Raw genomic sequence first — 27,085 nt, 5'->3', positions numbered from 1 at the left:
AGTGATGGTGGTGTTGTGGAATAATTGGTTGTATTACTAATATGACAGTAGCTTTCGCAGGTGAACAATTTTTAGGATTCATTATGTCCACACGCGGAAAAATTGGGTTTGAGGGTGCAACCATACACCCAAAAAATCCTGAATTGTGGTGCATTGGCGCACCTTCGGCCTAATTTGTTTGTAAACTGAACCGATTTAATGCCATTTAAAACTAAACATAAATTGCGAGACATGCTTTGTGGCGCCATAACGACGTATTCCAGATAAGGCAGAAGTGGACTACAACTTTGCTTTTATCCCATTGGTGGAAGAAAAACTACAGATGACGCGTTCCCTTCTCTGAGTGGCTGCTTCTTAGGGTCATAGGAAAGTGCCGCACTAACTAGTGATGTGCATTACAATTCTTTTAAGTGAACTGAATCTTTGGAATAAGTTCTCTCAAAAGATTCGTTCAAACGAATCGTTCAACGTTACTTGGACACTCCATTAGGTACACCGCCATTTTCAAGTGTACCTAATAACAGGCCACTTTATTAGAGAAATATCATGGTCAAAGGTCAGAGGTGTCAAGCTCTAGTCCTCGGGGCCGCGTTCCAACATGTTTTCCAAGAAAAAAGAATTCGTTCACTCGTTCACTAAAAGAGTCGGTCTTTTGAACAAATCGTTCACTCACGACCCAACACGAGCACTAACGCTGACGTCGACTTCCATCCACAGCAGCATAATGGCCGTGTCGGTTGCAGTCAAGCAGACAAACCGGGACGTTTTTAGATTGTCATCCAAAACAGGGATGATTCAAAGGAGGTCCACCATTTTAGGCAGCATTGTTGCTTTATTGCTTTCGCTCGCCTCCTTGTTGCACTGCGCTGAGGCCGACGGCAAGACCCTGGTCCTGCTGGACAACGTCAACATGAGGGACACACATTCAATGTTTTTCCGCAGTTTGTCAGGTAAGGTGTCATATACGTCTACATTTTTATGTCTGTTCTCCTCGTGTAGAAGAACGAGCGCAATCATTGACGGTTGTAGCGCTGTGTTGAGCATGATAAAAGGATGGCTAATATTAGCCTAGCTGCGTTAACGTTTGCATGATCCACCAATTAAAATCGGCTCACTGTAGCCGCTCTATGCAATATTAGTACACAACGATCAGGAATAATACTTAGTTTGTAACACACAGTTTTCATTCAGAGGACTTTATAGTACAATCAGCCCAATGAAATGGTTGTCTATCTCTGGCGCGCCATAATGACGTCACTTAAAGTACAATCAGCCGAATGAAATGGTTGTCTATCTCTGGCGCACCATAATGACGTCACCATCGTCGCATAATTTTTAACGTACCGGATCAACGACAGTTGGTGGAACCTTTTTAGGAACTAGCCTCCATTCCATTCCGGTCCAGTCTTTAGTACTGGTTCTGGTTGTGGTAGTGCAGGAGGCAGAGCAGACGAGCAGTGGTGTTACCCATTCCACACTTGGCCCTCAATTTGGCTTTGTGCTGGAAGAGAACCCTGCCACATCACAAGGTGAAAATAATAATAATTTTAAAAAGTTATTATGGAAAAACATGAATACTTATTATTCACATGAACGTGTATGCTAATGTGGCTAACAGGTGTGGGAACGCTTTGCAGAGAAAAGAAGAAAACATGCACAAAAGTTAACTCCTTAACTGACCAGTCAATAAATTAAATTAAATTAACATAATAAAGACACTAACCTCTTAAGAGTCCAAGTTAAAAGCAACAAAACAACCACAGAAGAAATTGTTTTGTTTGAAAATAACAAAAAACAAAATCACAATATGAACGTGTATGCTAATGTGGCTAACAAGTGTGGAAACGCTTTGCAGAGAAAAGAAGAAAAACATTTATTTTGTGAGTTTCATGTAGCAGGGGGTCGTATATTTATAGATCAGTAACCTGCGCCATCCAGATTAAAAATTTCTGAACCAGGGTAACTAATTTACAGTGATTCCTTGCCAGTATTTGGGAACAAATCAGTTGTTGTGACATTGTTAGTTGACTTTGACTTGACTTTTCAGATCGTGGCTTTGATCTAACGTTCAAGACTGCCGATGACCCGTCGCTTTCTCTGATCAAATATGGCCAGTTCCTGTATGACCATCTCATCATCTTTTCACCATCTGTTGAAGGTATGTTACTTGTACTTGTCACATTTTTTGTCCTGTATGTTCTGAATTATTGTCTTCCTACAGATTTTGGAGGCAGTATCAATGTGGAGACCATTACGTCATTCATTGATGGTGGCGGAAATGTCTTGGTTGCGGCCAGTTCTGATATTGGTCAGTTGACTTCTACCTGCTCTCTTGTTTAGTCTAAATATTATTTGGAATGTTCAAATGTTATGCCCGTTAATCAGGTGACCCGCTGAGGGAGCTGGGGAGCGAATGTGGCGTCGAGTTTGACGAGGAGGGGACTGCCGTCATTGACCATCACAATTACGACAAGTCTGATCCTGGAGAGGTAATAGAATTGTACCCATGCCATGGCGCTCCGTTGTTATTCCCAAGGTCATCTTTTTTCTTTTTTTTTTCCTCCTGTAGCATACATTGATTGTTGCTGACCCAGAGAATCTTCTGAAAGCTCCGACCATTGTTGGTAAAGACACCAACAAACCAGTGCTGTTTAAGGGTGTTGGGTAAGTAAGATGACATTTAAAGGGCCATTATTTTTGAAGATGAAGACATTTTGAATGTCCTCTAACATGACATGTTGTCTTGAATGAGTTCCCCCAACATGTAGTGATGAATGTGAATCACATGCCGCCTCTATCCCTCTTTCAGCATGGTGGCCGACCCCGACAACCCTCTCGTCCTGGACATCCTCACCGGCTCGTCAACTGCCTACTCATTTTTCCCCGACAGACCCATTTCCCAGGTAACAATGCAACGCATGGCCCCTATGCTGCAGTCGTGTGTTTCGCAACTAATTTGTGCTCTTTGCTGTAGTACCCCCATGCCGTGGGCAAAAACACCCTGCTGATTGCCGGCCTGCAAGCCAGAAACAACGCCAGAGTGGTTTTCAGCGGCTCGCTGGATTTCTTTAGTGACGCTTTTTTCACCTCCAACGTGCAGAAAGCCACGGCTGGATCTCAGCTGTCAGTCCCCTTTTTCTGTATCAAAATCATAGCAGCGTGTTTTTTTTTTTTTTTTTAAGTGGAATTGTGCTGTTCTGTTGTTCCTCACAGATACAAGCTGACGGGCAACATGGAATTGGCTGAGGCTCTCTCTCGCTGGGTGTTTAAAGAGGCCGGCGTCCTCCGGGTGGGTGAAGTCCGCCATCATCCCGTGGGAGAGGACTCGCCCCCCGCAGCGTACACCGTCACCGACCTCGTGGTGAGTTTTGACAGAATTATGTCCGAGGGTGCGGAAAGGTTTGAATGGCTGGAAATTGAAAATGCGTCGCACGTGCAGGAGTACAGCATCGTCATCGAGATGCTTTCCGAGGGCCGATGGGTTCCTTTCGACGGTGACGATATTCAACTGGAGTTTGTGAGAATCGACCCCTTCGTCAGGACTTACCTGAAGAAAGAAGGTACGGAGTTACGAGCTATCGGCGATTTGATCTTTTTAACGTAGACCAAGCCCAATGAGGTGTTTTGATTCATTCAAAGATGGCGAATACAGCGTCCAGTTCAAGTTGCCCGACGTGTATGGAGTTTTCCAATTCAAGGTGGACTACAACCGACTGGGATACACACATCTTTACTCCTCCACTCAGGCTAGTCCCCCTTTATAATCTGCTTCTTGAGACTTTTATAAGGAAATAACCTGACAATAAATGATCATTTGCGCTTTTTCCTGTCACCGTAGGTGTCGGTGCGTCCCCTGCAGCACACCCAGTACGAACGCTTCATCCCGACGGCGTTCCCGTACTACGCCAGCGTCTTTTCTATGATGTCGGGACTCTTTATCTTCAGCTTTGTTTTCCTGCACATGAAGGAGAAGGAAAAGGCCGACTAATCCGTTGGAAAGAGGAGAATGTGAAACGACATGAGAACTTTAAAAGCAACTCGAATTTGAATTCATTTGTTGGCGTACAATGGCACTCAAGTGGCTTGTGGATGTTTTAATGCGGGTGTTTGGGCTTTCTTTTACACATTGAGGCCTGTGAAAAATCTGAATTCTGTTTGTTACTTTATACTTTGGTGTGAAAAAAGTTTGGAATAATACTTTGGTGTGAAAAAAGTTTTGGAATAATGATGACGCGACAACAGGATATTAAAGTGACCCTTGTTTCACAATGTGATAGCCACAATGCACTGAACAAAAAAACTGCAAATGGTAATTTGTCCAAAGCCTTGTTTTTTTAAAAACAATAAAATACTGACATTCCACACTGACCAAGATTGTTTTTACAACATATTACACATACACAAATGTTCAGTGTTAAAATAGATTTTGTTCAAAGTCTCAGCAGCAGTTTGCAACAGATATAGTAAACGACCGGAAGAGTCACAAAGAAGCCACAAGTTGGTCCAAATCTCTTGACGTAAAAAAAATATATAGTAATATATTTTATTTTGATATTGTGAGAGTACAATTGCTTTGGGAAAACATTCGGTTATGCATAAAGTATTTTGTGGGCGGCCCCCTTTTTTTTTTTTTTGCTGTGACTTTCAGTGACGTATTAACCGATAGCCATGCTGGGCAGAAAGTTAGCACAAGTTAGCCGCCCCTACCTAAAATGTATATAACTTGGACAACAGTACTAGTAAAGTAACCCCTTGACCACTAAGCAATGCTAAGACGTCGCGTTTGCTGACATTATAGTAAGAGACTCTTTCTGGTTATCCGTGATTTCTTTTTAATACCTTCAATGTGTTTTAGCTAACTATCGTAGGACTTTATCTGTACTATTAAGATTTTCAGATTTTATAAAACTGACGATATTTAATGCGTTTATTGAAGGTTTTGTAAATGCCCCGCCAACGCTGTTGCTGGTTACGGCGCTGTTAGCTTTAGCAAAACTAGCTGCGCAGGGGCCAGCTAGAGTCAGCTGACAGGCTTCCGTCTGCTGCTGCTGCTGCCGCCGCCGCCGCTGTTGTCAACAAAAGACGCGCGATGGATCAACTCAAAGTCAAGGACCGCATTTTGGAAAACATCTCCCTGTCCGTCAAGAAGGTAAGAGCCCTTTCCGTATTTGTTATTTTCGAACGCGCTAAGGTTTGAGCAGCTATCGTACAGCACCTTGCGTCCATTCCGAATCATTTGGCTAATATTTCCCCTTGCTTATTTCCTGTCATTTCAAATTCAACAATAGCGAGACATCATGTTCCAGTAAATGACGACCGCATCGCGACACTGCGGCACACGGGAAATGTTTCCCTGATTCGGGAATGTCAGCACATTGCAGGGGCTAAGTGAAAACATTCAATAATTAATATCCCAGATCAGTAAACTGTGACAGCCGCGTGTAAACTCATTAAAGCTCAGATGACCATAAACGTTATTTAATAACAAAGACCCCTTTTTTCTTTATTTTGAATATTTTATATATATATTATTTACATCATTTATATTCAAGGCAACATATGATTTACTTTGGTTTAATTTGACGTAAAAAATAAATAAAACAATGCCAGTGAATTAAATCTTTAAATTAAGAAAACTAAATAAACTAATTTTCATCTAATAAACAGTTGTACTATGTTCTACTTTGTTTGGAAACCTTTGTGGTATGGGGCTGAACAAGACAGGACACATACCACTTATTTATAGGTGGTATATGTGGACATATTTATATTGTCTGCCTTGCAATGATATTTGCCAGTTATTTATTTTGATCCACTTAATAAGTGTAACACAGTATTAAAAGTGTACCGTGACATCTGCAATAGTTTGTTGAATTTATGAAAATATTTAGGCCAGTGAATGTCCAATGGATTCTGGCCTAACATTGATATTGCTTGAGGAAGTTTGAATCTGCTCACAATGTAGTCACTGGGAAAGCCCCTAATGTTGTTATCAATCAATCGACCGTTTGCCCTATTGCCAGCATAACGCAACATATAGTCACTGTGAAAGTGAAAATAATTTGACTATGTTTACTTGTGACTTGTAAGGAAGGCGGATGAATGAAACAAAGCCTCTGTGTTGGCAATGTAGGACACACTTGGCCTCCTTCAACCATATTTATTTATGTCTTTCACATTAGGGATTAGTTGGCAAGCATAACAAATTCAGACTGATTAGGCAACCAAATCTTCCATTTCAAATACTAATTAGTCTCATGCTTTGTGCCACAGTTCGTTCCACCAATGTTGCAATAAAACCAACGTCTCCACTAGTTCCTGTATTTTCGATCCAATGTTCAAGTTGTCATGTTGTGTTTCTATAGCTGCAGAGTTACTTTGCAGCTTGTGAAGATGAGACTCCAGCCATCCGCAACCACGACCGGGTTCTTCAGCGGCTCTGCGAGCACCTTGACCACGCGCTACTCTACGGGTAAGAAACTTGTCGTCTTTCTACAACAATGTCACAAAAAGATCACCTTTAAGCATGACCCCCCCACCAACCCACCGCAGGCTGCAGGATATCTCTTCAGGCTACTGGGTTCTCGTCCTTCACTTCACAAGGCGAGAGGCTGTTCGACAGATCGACGATCTTCAGCACATCGCAACTAACCTGGGTCGAAGTGAGTCTTGCGTGCATCCTCACTTGCACTCGTGCTTCAAGAATCCTTACGGTGACTGTGCTGCTAGGTCGGGCGTGGTTATACCTGGCGTTGAGCGAGAGCTCTTTAGAAAGCTACCTACGCCTCTTCCAAGAGAATCAAGCACTACTACAGAAGTACTACTTCAAGTAAGTGCCATCCAAGGGGACAACTCATGCCATACTTTTTTTTAATTATTATTATAAAGAAGGACTATCATGCACTTCCGTTGTCCCCACTTGGTCACTTGAGGTGTGTTTACTGACCTCTCGCAAAGTAGGACATCTCATATTTACATAGAAAGAACTAACATAAAAAAATATTTCATCAGATTAAAAAAATTCTTGGTGCTCTGTATTCAGGTTAAAGCTGCCATTTGCAACCAGATTGCGTATTTTGACACATTGTCATTTTTTGTCACATTGCTGAAAACAAAAAAAAAAACTTATGAACAGTTTTACCATTCCCACAAGCTGTAAACTTTTTAAAATTTAAAACTTATTAAAACACACTTTTGAAACTCGTATATGTATTTTAATACAAAACATCAATCATTAAATGTGTTTAAAAAAAATCTAAATGTTTCATATTTGTCCACCAGAGGGCGCTCCTTTCTACATTCAAAGAATGCACTAAAATAATAGACGTGACAGCAAAAAAATTGAAGAAGTTGCAGCGCTTTCAAACGTGATGGAAGTTGAATCATATTTCTTTGTCTGTTCTGTAGGAACGCGCTGGTCTGCAGTCATGACCACCTGACGCTCTTCCTCACGCTGGTAGCCGGATTGGAGTTCATTCGTTTCGATCTGGAACTGGTCGGCATCTCTTTAACGCTCTTCTTCCCAAATGAACCCGAGCTGTGTGTCTAACCTTCCCCGTGCCATGTTTCCAGGATGTGCCCTATTTGGACGTGGCCGCCTACATGCCCGAATACTACAAACCGCACAACCTGTTGGATTTTGAGGAGAGGCTGCCCAGCTCGGACAGTTTGTCCCTTCACTCCTTCACCTCCCTGACCTCCACCAACCTGGAATGGGATGACAGTGCCATTGCGCCCTCAAGTGAAGGTGAGCTGAACAACATTGAATTTAACTTTTGAGATTTAGCCTTACGACGATGGGGCGCGTCACTGGCGTTCACTGTGAAGAATTCCATAGTTCTAGCTCCGACTTTTCTTTTTACACTCCCACCTTTTTCGTCCGCATGCCATAATTCAATTTTGATTTTGTATAAACCTCTCTTAAATGTTTCATGTTATCCATCCTTTTTTTGTTTCTATAGATTATGATTTTGGTGACATCTTCCCCGTGTTGCAGGCAATGCCAAGTGCAGACTGGGAAGGTGGGACATTGGTTCATCCTTTTCTCCGTCCTATTCCATCGCACTGTGTTTTGCTTAACGTATGTCGCATGCACAACTGTGCCATGATGGGGAGGGGGGGCGTCATCCTAATCCTTCTTTTCCTTTAGCACGGTGAGACGAATGCGGCTCTTGTCACTCTTCTCATCTTTTGTACGCTTCTTCTCGATGTGTGATACGTGACACTAGCCTAGAATGTCATCAGCAAATATCCAGCCATCCGTTTTCTTTACCGCTTCTCCTCATTAAAGTCGAGCCTGAGCCTGTGTCGGCAAACTTTGGAGCACACATAGACAAACAAGTTGCAACCATTCAACCTTTGAATAATGGAGTTGGATTTAGAGTTTGCAACCAGAGTAGTGTTTTAAAACTGCTGTATTTTTGAATCCTAAACTAAATTTGTTGCATTTGATTGACTGATTTTAATGACAATTAGTACGCTAAATAAAAAAAATTCCAACTGCACAGTAATTGCGTATCAATGCCACAAATTGGCGGCAAAGGACTACTTTTGGTTAATTGAGCGAATGTGGTGTCGTACTATGTGAGATTTCTCCTTGCTTAAACTAGGCCTGTGCCACGTCTTCCTGTCTGCTACTACTAGTTAATGGCTCCTTCTAAATGTTTTGGACCCTGCTGATGAACACCAAGAATGCCGCAAGCCCAAACTCATGTGTTGTGTGAAGTGGGATGTAGAAATACACAATGTCTACAAATTGACAACACTGGTCAATTTGACTCTGAGATAGATTTATGTAATATTGTCTCATATAACGGCTAGATTTATGATGAGACACAGATTTTTAAAATGTTATTGTGTATTTCTACAACTCCAAAAGCAAACCATGTAAGACGGTTCTCGTCCTAACTCGGTGCCTTTGGTGTCACTTTCCACAAAAGAAGGTGACTTGACCGACCAGGCCAGCTGCCCGAGGTCCAACGGTTCTGATCCCCTGACTGTCATCAGCGACTCGCTGGTCTTACCCGCCCGCAACGGCAAGATGAAAGCGGGTGTTCGTCCGTCGCCGCCCAGTCCCACGTCCAGATTCAACCCTTTCAATCACGAGTCGGACACCAACACCTCAGCCGACGTCACGCCGGTTCACGTGGCCGCCTCTCACGTGGCTTGCGCTGGCGACGACGCCAATAACGAGCTGGAAGTCATTCGGTAAAGTTTATTTCCGACTTTTCTGTGGCAGCGGGAACATTTTGATCAACAGCTTATTCCTCTCCACATCCAGGATGGCAAGACGGAGGAAATCCAGCAAAAAACGACGTGGCAAGAGTTTCACAGAGTCCATCAGCAGCATCCATAACTCCATATCGTCCGAGCACGTAGAAATGGACAGCAGCTTGCTAAACGGGGAGGATTCCGATTCATTGAACTGCACTGTAATCCACCTCGACAGGACCGAGACAGAGGTGGCGGATAAATGCGCCGAGGACGGCGTGGAAGATCTTCTAAGGCTTCCCGAGATGACAGATACCTCCATGGATAGCGTTGGCCAACCCCTCCGGGATGTCATGGACAGACTTAACGAGGAGGTCTGGGACCCGCCCGAGAACGCGGAAGGTTCCGAGCCTCCTGCGCAGCAGCCCTTTCGAAAGGACTCCCGGGTGGACCCTCCGGACCCAGACTCAAGCCCAGACCTCCTGCAGGCCGCTCAAAACGTACTCTGCCTTACCCCCGACGATCCAGACTCTGCTCCCGCAAGTGGTGGGCACCATGACCCTGCAGAGCATCGCCAGTCGCAAATATTTTCAGGTGGCCATGAAGATCAAGGAGAGACAAAAGCACCAGCAGGACGGGAAGCCGACGTGAAGAACGAGGAGGAACATGACGCAGACGGGTGTGAAACGACTGCCGCGCAAGAGGAGAAGCTCAGTCCCTCCGAAAGTTCCCATCCTGCAGAATTTAAGTAAGGACACCACCACCTGTTCTTTCGAATTACGTCACGTGTGTTTCATGTCCACTTTTCTGTCTTTTAGGGTGGACAACAACCACTTACTACTCCTCATGATCCATGTGTTCAGAGAGAATGAGGAGCAACTCTTCAGGGTGATCACCTTTATTAGTTTGTACACAGGAACGCCTTGAGGTCCGAGTGTCCTGACGATCGCAAAAAAACTCATTTGTTAAATCATCTCCCCCTTTTGAAATGAATGGAAACGTAGGAATGAAATTCATTCCATTTGCCCTTCTAAAAACCCCCCAAATGTATTTCATTAAAAAAAATAAACTCAAAATGATTATACTTTGTAAAAACAATTGCTCACCCCATTGTGCAAGCACAAAACTTGACTGTACCTAATGCAGTGGCCTTTTTTTTTTTTTGTACATTTGGCAAACCAGTTTAACGATTAAATTCCTAAAACCAACTGACGGTGCAAGGAAACATGTTTGGTGACTCTGATTGTTGCGAGGTGTGCTGCTGCCATCTATTGGTGGGGGTCAGACATGCACTTGAGTCACAAGTTTTCCTTGTACTGTTGGTCAACTTGTATCTTGAAAAATTCGTAAGTCAAGGTACTTGGCTCTCAAGGCACCACTGGAACTTTTTACTCATTCCTAAGCAGCTGCTGATATTTTGTCTTTATGACAACATTCAACCTTTTTTTTTTAGATGCTGAGGATGAGTACAGGCCATATGGAAGGAGACCTGCAGCCTCTTTATCTGCTACTGACAGACTGTTACATCTACCTGTTGAGGAAAGGTCAGTCGGTCCGCAAGGAAACGTTGTGTGACCTCTGAGTGCTGGTTTTGCCTCTGTGTATTTAAGATCTGATGAAACTTCTGACCCTGCACAGGTGCAGCAGAGAAACCTTACACGGTGGAAGATGCGGTTTCTTACAATGAGCTTGACTATCTCTCAGTAAGATTATTTTTTTTCTCCTTATCTGGCTTTTTGTCTATATCTGTTTCTGTCTGAATGGACCTTTAGCTATCTAGCTCAATTTGTATCTGTCTGCAGTAAATAGAAGAAGTCTACACACCCTGGTTGCCAGCTTTTTGTGATTTAAAAAAATAAATCAGACCGATATAAATCATTTCAAAACTCCCTTAATATAACCTATAACCTCTTGAACTCAATTGAAAAATCAAAATTTAGATCAAATGTTTTCATGACTTCAGGTGGGCCTCGATCAACAAACAGTGAACATAGTTTGCACTAATAGAAGACGGAAGTTCCTGCTCGACACGGCCGACGCCACGTTGACCCTGTGAGTGCGTCGACGTGACTCTGAGTTTCTTTACCACGTCGGCTGCCAACAGCAATCTCCTTGTCTCTCGCCTCCAGATGGTTCTTGTCCGTTCTGAAGACGGCTATGGTGAAGGGTTGTCGCGAGCCGCCGTATCCTTCCATCCTGACTGACGCCACTATGGAAAAACTTGCTCTCACCAAATTTGTCGCCCAGGAATCTCACTGTGAGGTGAAGACGCGCTTGATGGCAATATTTGAAAATGTGGAATCTGATACTCTTAAGCAAAGGGAATCGCTCAAACCCACTTGTGTTTACCGCCAGGTTTCTGAAGTCTCTATCCAACTGTATTCCCTGGTCCACTGGGAGGATCCCATGGATGCAAGCTTGCCCAACTTGAAGTCACCTACTAGCGCTAAGGAAGGGCTGATGCAGTACCGGGCCGGTTCCACGTACTTGGGCAAGGAACTGTGGAAAAGTTGCTACCTCGTTCTCAAGTTCGTATACAAATTGAGTGTTTGCGTTATTTTGCTTAGAGCTCAGTTTACATTGGATTGGGCGCATGCAATTTCACTCTGTTGAAAACTGTAAGAATTTCGATTAAGAGTCCCGTCAGCATTCTAATGACTTGTTCTTCTTCTAGCAATGGAATTCTGTATCTCTATGCTGAAAGGACTGATGTGACGCCTGTGCTCTCAGTCACTATGGGGTAACTTTTCTTTCTTTTATTTATTTCTTTTTATTTTGATGCCAGCTGATGGTCCCACGCTCCCTCCCTTCTTATGTCAGGGGTGAATTTTGCGGAGGGTGCCGTCGTTCGAACAGCACCGAGCGTCCGCATGCCTTTCAAGTCATCCTGACGGAGCGCCCCCCGCTGGAGCTCAGTGCCAACAACGAACAGGACATGGCTGAGTGGATGCAGCTGCTCTGCCAGTCTGTTTCCATAGGAGTAAGACTTTTTTTTTTCTTTTTGACTCAACCAAACGTTTTATTACCTTTATGGCACCTTTCCAAAAACTGCAGTAGGTAAAAAAAAAAAAAAGTTACTGCCACCATGCTGTTTCAAAGTGCCTAAAAAAACAACACACAAATGCATGTATTTGCTGGAGTGCCACAAATATTTATTGGCGAGTTGCGCTCCTCCAGGTCATCCCCCAAGGCACGGCCCCCGCCCCGTGTATCCCGTGTTGTCTGGTTGTCACGGACAGCAAGCTGCTGACCTGCCATCAGGACTGCCAGACAAGCTTCTTCCGCTCGCTGGGCAGCGCCGACATCAGCGACGTGGAGGCCATCAGTCTGGAAGCCGACGCGGAGTACTGTGTCATCGTGAGTGAACATCCGTGAAGATGTCTTCCGCAGTAGCTTTCATTCACCGTTGCACATTTTCTGTTTTACCTGGCAGGAGTTTGCTACGGATCGTGATCGCTTCCTTCCACCTTGGGTCTTGTATTTTAGCGGCTGTGAGGAAAGAGACAGACTGTTGGAGGTATTGGACACGGTGTGGAGAAACATATTCCAGGTGGGTCAGGAAGGATGGCTTTAATATATTCCTTCTTGTCGGGATTCTTGTCCGTTTACCAGCGTGTGGATACTGTCCACAGGTGGCGCTCCCCCACCGAGAGGTGTGCGAGCCGTCGCTGCAGAAGCGCTGCAGCGAAGGCCTCGCTTTAATGAAGAGCGCCTGGCAGCGGGCAGACAGTTTGGCACGAGGCCGGGCGCAGCGCGAGCCTTGGTGCTGACACACATAGTATATGCATACAATTGCCAGTGGTAGGTCAGCACACTCGTATACGGGCTAAAGTCTGCTTCCGGCGCAGCCAGATAGAAATGGTTGCTCAAGTAAATCCATTTTGACAACTCCTGCATGTTGAACAACATCACACATGCTTTGCAGCACAAATAACACACTGCCGACGTGGACCCTCACATAGGAAGGCAGGCTAGACAGACGGCACTCACAAAATTTGGCTGTCGGATGAAATTTCACATTCAACCTTAAGTGGGATCTTTACAGGTGAACTTGTTTGAATTTTTCTAAAGTTGGAAATATATATCTGCGCCTGTTCAGTATTTTCTTGCATTTTGCACAACATGCTTTCAAATCAAAATAGGTCTTTGATCCGTAAATGGACTGATAGATACATTTGCTGGTTAAATTCAATCTGAAATGACTTTTACGGCTGTTGTTTATCATTGACAATCCTGTCGACTATTTGGCTGATTAATCGGATTTAAATAGTATTTCAAATAGCCAATGCAGAAAACACACAAATTACTGATGACGATTCAGTTGCTGGTTCGACCTGTAACATTTCTCGGAAAAATCAAGAAAAATGCAAACACAGATGTTTTTCACCAACAGGTCAGTCTGCTCTCATGAACAACAGGCAACTCATTTGATAATTGAATAGTAAAGTCCATGTCGGGAATTTTGTCTTGTCAGCAAGTTGTGCAAAAAGTAATGGAACATCAAACAGGTGGATTCAAAAGGTCAAATTCAATTCATCTGTTACGATAAGAATATATTGTGTATTTACACCGATACATTCTAATGAATGTCAATATTTTAGTAGTCCAATTCAAAAAGCTGAACTTGAATTCAAAATGATTTCAAGTACGGTTTTGACTGTAGGTTACAGCTCCATGAAATTGACAATCTCAAGAAATTAAGAAAGTGAGACGAAATTAGTCTTCTGGAAAGTATTGAATGACTCCATATTTCAATCAAATCAACTACTGACATGAATGAACTTTTCTTCGATATTAAAATATATTGAGGTGTATATGTGATGATGAAAGCCTTTTTTGTGAGCTTGACATGGGCAGATGCTTCCTCGCAGACTTGCACTTTGCTTTCCTAACGGTACCAATGAAGCATTTTGTTCAAGTTGCTCTGCTGCTTGTGTCATAATGCACCAAATCGCCATGATACCACGCACTTTTTTTTTTTTTTTTTTTTTCTGTCTCTGTAACCAACCGTTGTGCTTTTATCTTCTAAGTTTGGTTTGTGTCAACAGAAAAAAGTCTTTGCGGTCAATACAGAAAAAGTGTAGCAACACATGCAGTGGTTTCAAACGCGGGAGAAAACTTTTTACACTATAAACGTGACTAACAACCTTAACGTCATTGTAAAACTATTGAATTGTTTCGAGAATGGAAGTAAAATGAAACAACTGAGATCATGCTTACCAAAACTGTAGCATTGAAGGTTTAGCGCTAACACTGACTGCTGTTATTTATTTCATTTAAATGAGAAATGATGGCCATAAAGTTCAGCCCTGGTTTTATTGAACACTACTAAATTCACCCACATGCGTTTGTTAAGTTTCAAGTGTGGTTTTGGAAGAAAAACGATTTTGGCCATGATTTCAAAAGGTGCATTTTGGAACAAACACAACAGTGGTCATCACCAAAAGAACGCTATACGTCGGTGTAGCTTTTTTTTTTTTTTTTTCTTCAGCTAAACTTAAGTCTTTTGTCAAGGAGGAGTAGATTATGAAGAGCTACATGCCCATTGGAACATCTGGGTTTTATTTGAGGTTATTCAGAGGTCTTTTAAATGGTAGCAGTTGTTGGCTGACTCCCATCTTTTGACTGTGATTCATTCTGAATAGCCACATTGCCAAAAGGGTGTGCACACTTGTGCAACCACATCATCTCAGTTGTTTGTTTTTACTTCTTCTTAAAATTTTTATTTATGTATTAGAAAGCTGTCTTGCTCTCCAGCTAGCTCGCTCGCAACCTGTCTGGCTAGCTAGCTCGATGGCTATTTCAAATGTGTACAGGTTGTAGTTCACATTGTGGAAAACGTTTAGAAAAGGGTGTGTAGACTTTTCATATCTACTGTCGCTATTTCACTTACACGTGCCGTCATATGGAGTGCTTTAATTGTTTCCAAGTGCCACTTGATTGCCTCTGCTGCCCTTTTACAAACAAATCTAATCTCAGGTGAAAAAGGTACTGAGCATCCAAAATTCACCACTTTCTTACAACTATTTTTAATTGCTGCTCATGTTGTACAATGGAGCTCAGAAGAGGTTTTTTTTTTTTTGTATGTACACAAAAGGAGCAAAAATGTTCAGTCAAGTTGGGCCTTGCATGGTATTGTTGGGAGTGTATTTCGGTCGAGTACCCAAGCGCACTTTAGTTTCCGTCATTTTTACACCAAGAGGCCGCAACATTACGAGCGCTGCCAGTTTGCAGTCGTGTACAGCTACTGAGAGTTCTCGCTAATTTTGAGAACACAAACTCTCATTCTAATACAACGTGCTTGTGCAAGCACAACAAAAAAAATATTGTTACATAAATACCTCTCTAACTGTGTTAATCACAAGTGAACTTTATCTATTGTAATGTTGCGGCTGGTTGGTGTTGAAAGAAAGATCTGTGGGATTCCCCCATTTTTTTGGGGAGGGGGGTTTGGGAGAAAAAGTACTAGACAGTAAAGTTCAGATGTGCTAAGTGTAAAGAGGTCATGTCAACAATAAGTCAAACATTGCTGGCCAATGATGGATGATATCTTATTCATTTTCGTTTCATGCAAGTCAAATGTGTATTCAGTTACGCTGTTTTATCGGGATGTAAATGGAGCACTGATGAAATAGAAAACGCACATGCCAGGTTTTTTTTTTCTACTCTTAACTGTGCTAATGACTGTAAAATAACCTGGTGGCAGATCAGAATAAAGTGAAAAGTTCAAGTTGTGTGTAATGCAAATGATTATTTTAATGACAGTGTTGCATCACATTGTTCTGACTGTGGAATAAAAGTATCAAATTGAAACAGATGCTGAGCATGTGTGTTAAGAAGAGCCATCATTTATTGTTTTGCACAAATCACATTTGGTTTGATTTAGTCCACATGAACAAGATTGCCCACAATTTGTGTATATCATGACTGTACAATTAAAGTTGACTTTCTATGTACCATGTAAAACTCTAATTTTGTCGGGCAAAAAGATCTGGCTCGTACCAAAATGTTATTTTTTATGTGTAAATAAAATAAAGTGAAATGAATATTTGTTCTTTTATATACAGTGATGTGATCTTTAATTTAGTTTGTGACCACAATGCTCAGACAAATCATCTTTACCGATTGAAATGAATGGAAATGATATTCAGAAAGTGTGCAATGAGGAATAAAGTCTCTCTAAAACTTTATTAATATTATAAATATACATTTCTGGCGATAGCCATTAGTATGTGTGTGATATTTAATTACACAAAGTTCTCTGTGTTTAATTTTAATTTGACAATAAAGTTGAACTGTTTAGTATCAATAAAAAGGCTGAAGCCTGATTTTTATTTTTTTTTTAACTCAACCGTATACTTTAGTGACATGTACTGTCTTCTCCTCACTTAGACCGACAGATGGCGCCATTACCGCAATTCAGAGGAGTTTCCCCTTTGCATCAAATATCATATATCAACTTTGGAATCACAGCCAAGTTCGAGGTATTGTAATCATGTCACTCAAGTATGTATTTTACATTTGAGCCTAAGTTTCAACATGTTTATGATCTGCCTTCACATTATGATAATTGAGGAGCAGAGTATTTAGAACGTTTGAATCAGTTGATACATGCATAAAAATTTTTTATGTACACCTCTGCATAATATTGTATTGCGATCAACATGTTCCCTGGGGTCACAAATATGTCTGATTGCCTAACATCGTGTATCAAAATAATGACATATCCTATTGGCTGCCATATTAGACATGTGATCCCAGTGATGGATATTGTGCTGTCCACTGTATTGTTCATTTTGGACTTGTTTACCAATATATTGTGTCTATAAAAAAATGCTATGTGTCAAAACAGCATGGATGAAAATGTGCATAAAGGTCATTAAGGTCATTGTTGCTCTCTCTCTTCGGACAGGTGCTCAGCTGTAAGCGAGAACATTACGAGTTAGAGGGAGGAAATTGGAGAATGAGAAAATGAGTGAGTGAGCAACCAACAGTAGCAATAGAGACAGAGAGAGGCGGGGAGGGGAGGGGAGGGGAGGAAGAGAAGAAGAAGGGGAAGTGAGTGAGTGAGACGAGGGACAGACGCAGGCAGGATATCTGCACTGTCAGTTCTAACCTTTTTTGTTTGTTTCTCCAAGTAAGCAAAGAGGAGTTCTCCAAAGAAGGGAGGAGGGAGGATAGAAGGAAGACAAGGTAGCGATGGACAACGGAGATCCTCAGTCTGAGCCTCGGACGGCCCGCAGGACGCTGGAGCCGATGGAGTCGGTGCGACGGCCGCGTTAGGCTGCTCGCACGCAGCCTTCAGGTATTCCATTTTCATAATTCACCAATGAGAGAATGTGCAAAGGTCTTGGCACATTGTTAGTTGCTAAAACTTTGCTTCAGTGTCAAATAGGGCTGCAATGAATGATTATTTTAATAATCCATTAATTTTTTTGCCCTGATTTCCATCCCTTTATTAAAAAACAGGACATTATGTATTTCATGTTGACACAAACATGACTTCATTATGATTCAGTGTCTGTTTTAGTCTGTCAGAAAATGGGCAAAAATGTTATAAATGATTATTATTTATTGGCTTAAATATTCTGAGATTCTCTTTTGACTGAACTAGTGAATCTTTCCGTTTGGTTTGTCAACAGCTTATGTTGACTCTTAACACAAACCTGTCACTAAACATCAAAGTTGTCTCATGGAAGTATTTTCTTCCCTGATCATAATAACATTCACGATTATATCGGCTGCGAAGATGATGTTGGTTACCGTGCACCAAGGAGGCGTTGCGCATCGGGGCAGGTAAGCGCATGTTTGGGGTATGTTCATGCTGCACCACAGCTTCTTACAAACTCTTCCATATTCACAACTTCTGCGTCTCACCTGCAAGCTTCGGGGGGGGGGGGGGGAGACGCTTGTGAAGGCACATTCGTAATTAACGCTGTGGACACTTTGACTCATCGGCAGTCTGCCATGAGAGGCTAAATTGAGGTGACTGTCTGCCACGCTGATGACTAAATGCTCTGTAATGTCAAATGTGTGTGTGTGTGTGTGTGTGTATAGTCTCTGAAATAAGGATTTTCTGTCATGAGCCGTTGGAGTGTTGCCCAAACTTTATTTAATAAAGCAAAGCAAATGCTTTACATTAGAAAAATCTCAGCGCACATTACCAAAGTGCCACAAAAAGTACAACTGGGCGATGATGGAAAATATCCAAGCTGCTCCTACTGTGTGTGTTGACCTCATGGGGGCAGTGTGGAGTCCACATTTTGAAGAAACTCATTTTTGACAGCAAAGAAGAATATATGCCTTTGCGTGTTATTCTATTTATTACCTGTTAGTGTGTTGCTTCAGAGTTTAAGTGTGAATATTCATTATTTCAAGAAATATCACTTGATGCTAACATTTTACATTGACTGCTAGCATTAGCATCGGCAATGTTTCGAAGTACAGTCTTGATGTGTGTTATTCTTTTTGTTGCGTGTTCAGTGTAACCGTAAACCCCAATGTGTGTGTCTGTGTGTGTGTCCCTTTCGTGCTTTCTTTTGGGTTTTAGGGCGTGTGTCCTAAATAACAGTGCTCCATGTAGTTTATAATAGCAACCTGAGCAGTTGCGTTTCTTTGATTGTCCTCGGCCTGGGCCGGCCCAGCAGTCCATTTGAGAGGAATGTGGTTCTAAAGGCATGTTGGGAATGTGGAAAAGTGTCTGAGAGAATCCCAGGGTCTTATCTGCTGGGGGTGGGAGTAGAAATACGACGAGGAAGAGGCCCTTGAAAATGGACATGAACTTGAAAGCTGGACTATTAAAAGGACCACCTAGTGTGCAACAGTCTAATAATGAACTTGATTGATACAAAGATTTTTTTTCATTTCTTCTGCACGGCTGAGAACATTTGGCTCACTTGAGCCGCTTAAAGCAGGAGGCCCGAGGCCATGGCTGCACACACCTGTGCGTGTTTCTTAGTCTTTGCAGCCAAATGTTGCTTCCTAGCACACACACACAAGGAAAGAAAGAAAGGAGGTCAGTGCTGATTCTGATTCTGAATCATCAATAAGGTTGAGACTTTGAGGTGTTTATGGAGTGGCTCCTATTCAAATGTATTTGACAGGATGCTGACTGGAGGATTTGATGACACCGTGCGTCATGATTCAGATGATGTAATCATTCCAAAAGCTCTTTTGTCACATGACAGCAGACTTGTTACGGCAAAGGTTGGTCTTGTGGAGCAGCTTGGGGGCAAAGGTCCAGACTTTGTTGGCGTTTACTTGTGAAATAGTCGTTGTTTCTTCCAGACCTGGCAAATACTCTGGTGAACAATTCCTCAAAAAAGAGTCTTTGAGTCGTTTGTAAAGACCATAATATAATATTAGTGCTGTACTGATGAGCTCACTATGGCTGTCAAAACTTTTTAGCCATCCATTCAGCTTTATTGTTGCATTTGTTGAACATTTGAATAAATATAGGTGGATGGAAACCCACCTAATGATCTGTTGGCTTAGTTTAGTTGCATCCACCAGCACTATGTTTTTCTGAAGACCCACATGGCATCATGAGAATAAAAATCTGATTGTTTGAAAAAATAAATTCATGGCATCCACATGCACATTGTTGCTGGAATAATCCCACCAGACTTTGCACACACGTGCTGCTGAATCATAATGGGATTGTGCGTGTGTGCGTGTGTGTGTGTATACACACAGACAATGCAATTAGTGTGCTGTTGTGATCTCACATGCACACACAACGCACAGACACCAGCAAATTTCACCCCGGTGTGACTAACTGGAGGCACCGCGTTGTGTCCCGGTTGGGGTCGGGCCATCCATGTTAAAGACCACAAAATTGGCATGTCCGGAGTTGCTACCATGATGACAGACATTCACTTCTCCTTCTCATGTGCATTCACTTTCTGGTCAGATTGTTAGCTGTCACTCTAAGTTTGATGAAAAAAAAAAATCAATGACAAATAATTAATTGAAGAGTAGATTTGTTTTAGACGGAGTTCTGTTAGTATGGCAAAGTCTACACACCCCTGTTTACTATAAATGTAACCTTGAATTTCAATTCCATTTCTAATGGTGGGATTTGATACCTGAGAAATGCGCAGATGGAATCGGATCATTTCATACTTTTTCAGGGATTTTTGATACATCTTTTTTATCACACACACACAAAAAAAATGACGTTTTCTGTCCACTCAATCAGCTTGTGTCATTTTATGCAAAATAGATTCCACTGCCACCATATGAGCAGATCTGTGTTAGCACTTCCCACAGACTCTCAAGTGTCAGCCAGGCTCAAACACGCATAAAGACACCTTTTGTTTGGGAACACACAAGCATTTGTGCTAACTACCTACCTGCCGTCTGTGTGTGTGTGTGTGTGTGTGTGTGGTGGGGCGGGGCTAAGGCGCCTTCACGTGAACAGGTGTGGCTTTCCAACAGCTGCACACTGACAACAAATGTGCAAAGAGGAAGTTGAAATTTCATTTCCTGGCTGCAGGCAAACACTTTTGAAGAACTAACTTTGTCTAATGGAACGAAAGAAAATTCCCCATGCGTGCGCTTTTGGATTATATTGTATTTCCTGTCTCCTTCCCTCAGATCTGCGGTGCCTGAGCGGTCATGCTTCCCGGTTATGGCTTCTCTCCATTTCCTGATTTCCACCATCCCGCTTTGCACCGCAGAGACGACGGTCCCGCCATGTGGCTCCCCGGCAAGTCGGCGGCTCTGATCTCTGACCCCCACGACGACGAGGCTCTCCCTCACCACAAACACGTGGCCGTGTGCCAGCAGGAGACTTTGACCTTCATCGATCTTCAGCCGTCAGTGAAAGCTCAACTGAATGGACGCCGTGGCTCTCCTGGCTCCACCTACGCCCAACCCCTCGACTCTTTTGGACACTCGGGTGAACTGATTGACTGGGCAAAAAGCTACCTGGGCAAGGTGGATGAACAGCTAACTTCCAATTCTTGTCCTACCAAGATCAAATGCCAAAGTAGTCATAAGACGTGTTTACTAGAACATACTGATGGAGCTGCATCAGTGTGTCATCCCCACCACATCCCTCTTAGTCTCCCTTTGGCCTTCCCGCTGTCCCCACTCTACGCAAACAGAGACTCCTGGGACTCCCAGATACCTTGCTCTCCATCCCCACCTGAGGGTCCAGATTTTCACAACTTGGACTCCTACCAACCGCAGAGGCGAACATCCCAAGGTTCGCTTAAAGAGAAGTCCATTCGTGAGTGTGCTCTTCCTTGAGCTCTTCATAAATGTTAGATGTGTGTTCCACTAGAAGTTGTCTTGTTGTTGTTTTCAGGCCGTAAGATGCAAGTTTATTCTCCGGACAACCTCAGTGACGACTCTCTCAGCAGCCCCGTCCTGGATGCCGACTTCCTCTTCCCTGTAACCTTCACGTCTTTCCTGGAGGAGGACCTCTGTGGACAATCCTCACAAGATCCCAACACCAGCCCTTCGTCGACAGAAGCCACTCCGGACCTGCGTAATCTCAGTCAGGATGATATTTTCCATTTGCCGACAGAGGATTCACTTCCAGGCCTGAGAGAAGATAGTCAGGACACGTCAATGGTGGCGATGGCGGGCAGCAGCGTGCCACGCAGTCGCCAAGCAGACCACGAGCGGCGGCGCTTCTCAGCTTCAGAATTGATTTCCAGACTCCAGCTGTCCCAAAAAAAGAATTCCTTCACCTTGAAGCTGGGAAAGTCACTGTCAGCCCGAGTCGCCTCCAAGGACCGACAGAGTTTGAGCCCGGATTGTGAGTAATAGTAACCTTCTCAAGGATATATGGCGTGACATTTTCATTAAACTCATTATCAATTAGACTCAAAAGATGATTTTAAAATGAGGAAATAGAATAATTTATTCAGTTATTTATTATTAAACTTATTTTTGCACATTGTCATTTTTTTGGAACACCAAAATGATAAAGCAATACTTAAAAGCAATATTTTGTTTAATTTTTGGATAATATAAACAAAACAACAATGGCAGGTATATGAATAATGTTTTAGTAGCAGTCATCTTAATACTATTTGTGTTCAATCCCTTTCTAGATAAGTCCAATGCAAAACAACGAGGCTCCTACAGCGATAGCGCCCCCCACAGTCCTGTAGGACCTGTACCGCCACTACCCAGCAGTGACAATGGAATGCCAACGCATTGGTGGAGCAGCAAACTTGGGTGAATATAAATTTTAATATGAATATGTTCCTGTTGTCTGTCATAACATTTCCGAACAAAAATATGAATCATGACTCATCACCGCAGCATATTGTGCAATATGTCTTTAACTAGACATTTGTCACGGCTGCTTTGTTGGCCGCCTGGCTTTTGTGTTACTATAATACTAAATGTTTTTGGTTTGAAGTTTTATTTAATGGAATGTAGAATGAATTAAATCATTCTGAATCCGCTCAGCGGCCTCAGGTCTCTCCACCTCTGAAAGGCATTTTAGAAAATTGTCAGGCCATCACTTTTACGACAAAAAGTGTTTTTTGTTTTTTCATCTTATAGAAAGACCACAAAAAATTAAAGTTGTGGTTCGCTGTATTGATGTTATCTAATATTGCTGTTGACAGAATGCGAAAGCGATCCACCGAGGAAGACTTGTGCACGCCGCCCGTTGTCGCTTGCTCCAATCGCTTATCAAGGTTCTTGCCGAGTTGTAAGTGAACTTCTTTCCCAGCTCTTGTTCTCCTGCATCTCTTCAATAGCCCAAAAATGTTTTTGTATTTCCCGTAGCCATCCTGTATCAAGAATACAGCGACGTTGCCATTAATAGAGAAATCCAAAGGCAACAAGGCAAGGAGCCGGGCACGGATGAAGGTTCAGATGGGACCCCGTCTCCATCCAGTCTATCCCCATCCGGCTCCTTTTGCTCCTCGCGTGGTTCTGCTTTTGCCCTGTGGCAGGACATCCCGGACGTGCGCTCCAGTGGTCAGCTGGACAACTTCAGCAATGAGCAAAGAAAATTACAGGAGGTTGTTTTTGCTCATTAAATGTTGTCCTGCTCAGAGCTAAGAGCCCCACTTCTCCTCCCTTTAGGCCAAGTTTGAACTGGTGACATCCGAGGCTTCGTACATCCGAAGTTTGAGCATCGCTGTGGATCACTTCATGCTGTCACAGGAACTCTCCGAATGTCTCGGAGCTCAGGACAAGCAGTGGCTCTTTTCCAAGCTGGCCGAAGTCAAAGATGTCAGTGAGAGGTGAAGTCACGAACGTGTCGTCCAACACGTTCATCTTGAGGGTGTAGCTAACGCTCTCTGTTTCTGACAGGTTCCTCCAGGACTTGGAGCACAGGTTGGAGGAAGATATACTGCGTTTTGACGTGTGTGACATCGTTCTGGATCACTGCCCGGCTTTGCGCAGGGTCTACTTACCTTATGTAACCAACCAGGCTTACCAAGAGCAGACCTATCAGCGTCTCCTGTGAGTAGAGCTTTTTGTCTTGTTCCGAAAGTTATCGCCTCTCTTATCTAAATCAATCTATTATACTGCCCCTGGTGGCCGTGTCACAAGGCACCGATGCAATTCTATTGATTGGTCTGAGCAAGAGAAAAATATCTCATGTCATGGCGCTAAATATATCTTCTAGTCGACATGGGTGGTTGTGTTGGACGTGACTTAACTTGTAGTGAGCTGAAGAATTTCTCGAGTGCAGAAATGTTCCCTTTGATGCTTAACATGGCTCCGGAGTGATCACGGTGAATTTTTTTTAGAATAAAAAAAAAAAATTAAAAAACGAATTTCATATTGTTCTTAATAGTATGAAGTCATGTGAAATTTAAAAAGCACTTGAAATGATCTCTTGTGTTGTCAGGCAGGAGAAAGCTCGCTTTCCTTCCACTTTGGCCCGTCTGGAGGAGGACAGCGTTTGCCAGAGACTACCTCTGACCTCCTTTTTAATCCTCCCATTCCAGAGAATCACTCGGCTTAAAATGCTGGTGGAGGTAGTCTTGGAGAAAACTGCACACACTTTAGATTTACACTTGAAAGCCAATCACGCTAAAATAAAACCAGAACAAAGTTGGGAACAACATGACATTCTGACGTGTTTAAAAGAATGTAAAAATGTTTGTAGAACATCCTAAAGAGGACCACACCAGGCTCCAGAGATGAGGACACTGCAACAAAGGCATTCAATGAGCTCAAAAAGGTACTTGCTAGCATTCTCAAAAGACTGGTGGAAAATCCCAACTTTAATTTCTGTCACGTCTTAGATCATTAAGGAGTGCAACTCCAGCGTGCAGTCCATGAAGAGGATGGAGGAACTCATTCACCTCAATAAGAAAATTCAGTTTGAGGGCAAGGTGATAAGTCTGTTGATTGCCACATCTCCTTTCATTTATTTTAATTTAATATCATTTTAATAATATGCAAACATACATTTATTAATGCATAATTAACCGGGTGGAAATGTGGGAAAAAAATCAAAGAAAACTCAAAAGTCAATTATTTGGTCTGGCACCTGGAGGGCTCAAGCATATTTCAGGTGGGGCAGTGCCTCTACGGGCCCCCATCTTACTACGCAAATCGTTTGTGACGACATGAAACGTTGCTTAGGCAGAGATTTCAACACGCCATCTCGTTCTTTCCAGATCTTTCCTCTGATTTCTCAGTCTCGCTGGCTGGTGAAGCACGGGGAACTTCTGGAGGTGGACACACAGACTATGAGTATTTCTGGATCCAAACTCAAGCTGCCAACCAAGCCTGTGTATTTGCACCTCTTCAATGACTGCCTCCTACTGTCTCGGAGGAAGGAGTAGGTCATCATCATTTATTTCAAATGAAATGAAATGAAAATATATGTTTAACTTTGAACTTTTAGAAATGATGATTTTAATTTCAACATGAAAAAGAAAGACAAGCCATCCTCCAAATGAACAGCTTTGAATTTGGCTCTAAACTGTATCTGTGGTTGTGTTGCAGCACATGGAAGTTCTTAGTGTTTGTCCACGCCAAGATAGGAGAGCTGAAAGTGAAGGATTTGAGTCAGAAGCTACAAGGCATCACAGGTTTCATCTTCCATCTTCAGTTGTGCGAAGGACAGCAGCTCAAACATCAGATTTTGCTCAAATCAAACTCTGAGTGCGTACTGAAATCACAAGTCGACACGTTTCATCCAAACTCTGCTCTAAATTGAGTTGATTTTGTGCGCAACAAGGAGCGGGAAGCAGCGATGGATCGCAGCCATGTTTCCATCCAATCCTCTGGAAGACATCGAGCAAGCCAGCGAAAACGACGGTGAGTACACAGCAGGGTTGAACCATTTTGAAAATTCATCAAACTGTGACGCTTCCCTGCCTCAGTATCGTGAATTTGTAATTATTTTTTTTCAAAGGTCTCTTCCCATGTCTTTTTCTATGATTGAATTTGTATTGCAAGAAACTGTCAGATTTATTTATTTATTTATTTATTATTATTATTATTTTATTATTTATTTATTTTTTAATTTTATTTATTTATTTAATTTATTTATTAATGAATTGTTCAGGCTTACTGCACAGCTGTAGCAACGCAAGCCATTTGAATTGTGGCATTTCCTTATCTTCTCATTTCAGACATATCTCAGGTCCAGTGCATTAGAAGCTATCAGGCACAAGAACATGATGAGTTAACTCTGGAGAAAGCAGACATTCTCCATGCCAAGACCATCACAAATGACGGTGAGAAAAAGGTTTGATTTGTTTTGGCTACGAGGGAGGAACACACCGATGTTGATCTTTGCTCCAGGTTGGGTGGAAGGCATCCGGCTGTCTGACGGGGAACGGGGCTGGTTCCCCAAACCCTACGTGGAGGAAATCACCAGTCGCAGCGCACGTCTCCGCAACCTTCGAGAAAATATTCGCATCAAATGTGTCACGCAAAAACTGGAAGGAGAGGACTAGCCACTAATGCTCCTGCAACTTCTCGAGTGATCGACGTTTATCACCCAATGTGGAGGCCAGCGCGAGTATTCCTCCGTTGCATGCTGGAAAGACAAACGGAATATTAGAAAGCTCTTAAAACTTTATAGTACGAGATAAGCGGAAAATGACTCGCAGCTGACACAATCTGTATTGTAATATTACAACGTGACAAAGTTTTTCTTTCTTTGTTTACACTGTCTAAGCTCTGTTGTGGACTTGAACATTTTATTTCGATAAAACGTGTGCACCACTGTCTTCATCTGCAAGACCCACTCCTGGATGCCTCAAAAAAAATTGTGTTCCCCTGCATCACATTTCATAGATTGTTGTGCAGCACACGTGCTCCACAACTCCATAAAGTTTTAGGTTTTAAGTCTGCTAACAAAACACTTGTCATCTTAAATCTCCCATCTCACTGATAGCAGGCTCAAATTTAATTTTAAGCCTTAAGCCATAAAATCAAGAAGTAGCAATCGTACTGTCCGAATTTAAAAAAAATAATTTTTTTTTGTTTAGTTTTTTACAGTTGATATTAACGCTAAAGATTTTCTGTAAAGCTCATGCATAAAAAATGCCTGGACATTTATTGGACATACATTATCAACACTGCCATATTTAGTAACACTACACCGCAACGGAAATTTGTATTTTTCAACCACTCATATTAATATAATATATATAAAAATAATAATATACAAAGCTTAATTCACATCAAACATTTCTATCACCTCTTCCATGGTTGTTTGTAACTTAAATTTGTATTTATGTTCTCAAGCTGTTATTTTCTATGTTAAGAGTTGATGCATTTATCCTAATTTATGTGAATAGGAATTATGTTCAGAATTTACAATCATCCATGTCTATTATTTACACATATTGTATGAGACTGGATGGCTGCCCACTGCTGTAACACAAGGAAATAAATTGCAATTATTCTATTTTGTCTTGTCTTG

At 42.4% G+C, this 27,085-nt stretch overlaps 3 protein-coding genes across 7 annotated transcripts; all 3 read left to right on the top strand.

Annotated features, from left to right (window-relative positions):
* The first annotated feature begins 668 nt into the window (after positions 1-668).
* ddost (dolichyl-diphosphooligosaccharide--protein glycosyltransferase subunit (non-catalytic)) lies at positions 669-4,368 on the top strand. Its single transcript, XM_049753115.1, has 11 exons — positions 669-950; positions 2,048-2,158; positions 2,222-2,308; positions 2,386-2,489; positions 2,570-2,664; positions 2,810-2,903; positions 2,975-3,123; positions 3,214-3,361; positions 3,440-3,560; positions 3,640-3,741; positions 3,834-4,368. The coding sequence occupies exons 1-11, from the start codon at positions 725-727 to the stop codon at positions 3,836-3,838; spliced, it is 1,242 nt and encodes a 413-aa protein (XP_049609072.1). The 5' UTR covers positions 669-724; the 3' UTR covers positions 3,839-4,368.
* Positions 4,369-4,647: 279 nt separating this feature from the next.
* Positions 4,648-16,256, top strand: plekhm2 (pleckstrin homology domain containing, family M (with RUN domain) member 2). 4 transcript variants are annotated; one of them, XM_049753111.2, is made up of 21 exons: positions 4,648-4,797; positions 4,937-5,149; positions 6,366-6,472; positions 6,553-6,662; positions 6,730-6,829; positions 7,408-7,495; positions 7,573-7,747; positions 7,962-8,021; positions 8,940-9,207; positions 9,281-9,958; positions 10,029-10,098; positions 10,664-10,754; positions 10,849-10,913; positions 11,174-11,262; positions 11,340-11,472; positions 11,566-11,738; positions 11,885-11,950; positions 12,031-12,190; positions 12,388-12,567; positions 12,644-12,760; positions 12,843-16,256. In XM_049753111.2, the coding sequence occupies exons 2-21, from the start codon at positions 5,090-5,092 to the stop codon at positions 12,978-12,980; spliced, it is 2,928 nt and encodes a 975-aa protein (XP_049609068.1). In that variant the 5' UTR covers positions 4,648-4,797; positions 4,937-5,089; the 3' UTR covers positions 12,981-16,256. The 4 variants fall into 4 exon arrangements, with proteins under 4 accessions (XP_049609068.1, XP_049609070.1, XP_049609071.1 ...); XM_049753112.2 differs by having other exon boundaries at positions 4,650-4,797; positions 4,985-5,149; XM_049753113.2 differs by having other exon boundaries at positions 4,648-5,149; positions 8,943-9,207.
* Positions 16,257-17,259: 1,003 nt separating this feature from the next.
* On the top strand, positions 17,260-27,070 carry arhgef19 (Rho guanine nucleotide exchange factor (GEF) 19). Of its 2 annotated transcripts, XM_049754121.1 has the most exons (16): positions 17,260-17,515; positions 20,809-21,445; positions 21,524-21,979; positions 22,278-22,404; positions 22,803-22,888; positions 22,966-23,204; positions 23,269-23,429; positions 23,500-23,652; positions 24,044-24,173; positions 24,305-24,379; positions 24,444-24,533; positions 24,822-24,985; positions 25,153-25,311; positions 25,388-25,467; positions 25,785-25,889; positions 25,957-27,070. In XM_049754121.1, exons 2-16 carry the CDS (start codon positions 20,830-20,832, stop codon positions 26,109-26,111), a joined length of 2,796 nt encoding a protein of 931 aa, XP_049610078.1. In that variant the 5' UTR covers positions 17,260-17,515; positions 20,809-20,829; the 3' UTR covers positions 26,112-27,070. The 2 variants fall into 2 exon arrangements, with proteins under 2 accessions (XP_049610078.1, XP_068506012.1); XM_068649911.1 differs by lacking the exon at positions 17,260-17,515 and having other exon boundaries at positions 20,601-21,421.
* Positions 27,071-27,085: the final 15 nt, after the last annotated feature.

This window comes from Syngnathus scovelli, chromosome 2 (assembly GCF_024217435.2).
Source record: "Syngnathus scovelli strain Florida chromosome 2, RoL_Ssco_1.2, whole genome shotgun sequence".
Classification (NCBI taxonomy): domain Eukaryota; kingdom Metazoa; phylum Chordata; class Actinopteri; order Syngnathiformes; family Syngnathidae; genus Syngnathus; species Syngnathus scovelli.
Note: the sequence above shows the minus strand (reverse complement) of the source record. Positions and strands in the feature narration are given on the sequence as shown.

Excerpts from the sequence above, each read along its gene's own strand:
- ddost (XM_049753115.1), top strand. The coding sequence starts at position 725 with ATGGCCGTGTCGGTTGCAGTCAAGCAGACAAACCGGGACGTTTTTAGA. Across the intron at positions 2,159-2,221 it reads CTTTTCACCATCTGTTGAAG|ATTTTGGAGGCAGTATCAAT; the intron begins GTATGTTACTTG and ends GTCTTCCTACAG. Across the intron at positions 3,124-3,213 it reads GCCACGGCTGGATCTCAGCT|ATACAAGCTGACGGGCAACA; the intron begins GTCAGTCCCCTT and ends TGTTCCTCACAG.
- plekhm2 (XM_049753111.2), top strand. The coding sequence starts at position 5,090 with ATGGATCAACTCAAAGTCAAGGACCGCATTTTGGAAAACATCTCCCTG. Across the intron at positions 11,951-12,030 it reads GTGCTCTCAGTCACTATGGG|GGGTGAATTTTGCGGAGGGT; the intron begins GTAACTTTTCTT and ends TTCTTATGTCAG. Across the intron at positions 12,568-12,643 it reads ACGCGGAGTACTGTGTCATC|GAGTTTGCTACGGATCGTGA; the intron begins GTGAGTGAACAT and ends TTTACCTGGCAG.
- arhgef19 (XM_049754121.1), top strand. The coding sequence starts at position 20,830 with ATGCTTCCCGGTTATGGCTTCTCTCCATTTCCTGATTTCCACCATCCC. Across the intron at positions 23,430-23,499 it reads GTCAAAGATGTCAGTGAGAG|GTTCCTCCAGGACTTGGAGC; the intron begins GTGAAGTCACGA and ends TGTTTCTGACAG. Across the intron at positions 24,534-24,821 it reads AAATTCAGTTTGAGGGCAAG|ATCTTTCCTCTGATTTCTCA; the intron begins GTGATAAGTCTG and ends CGTTCTTTCCAG.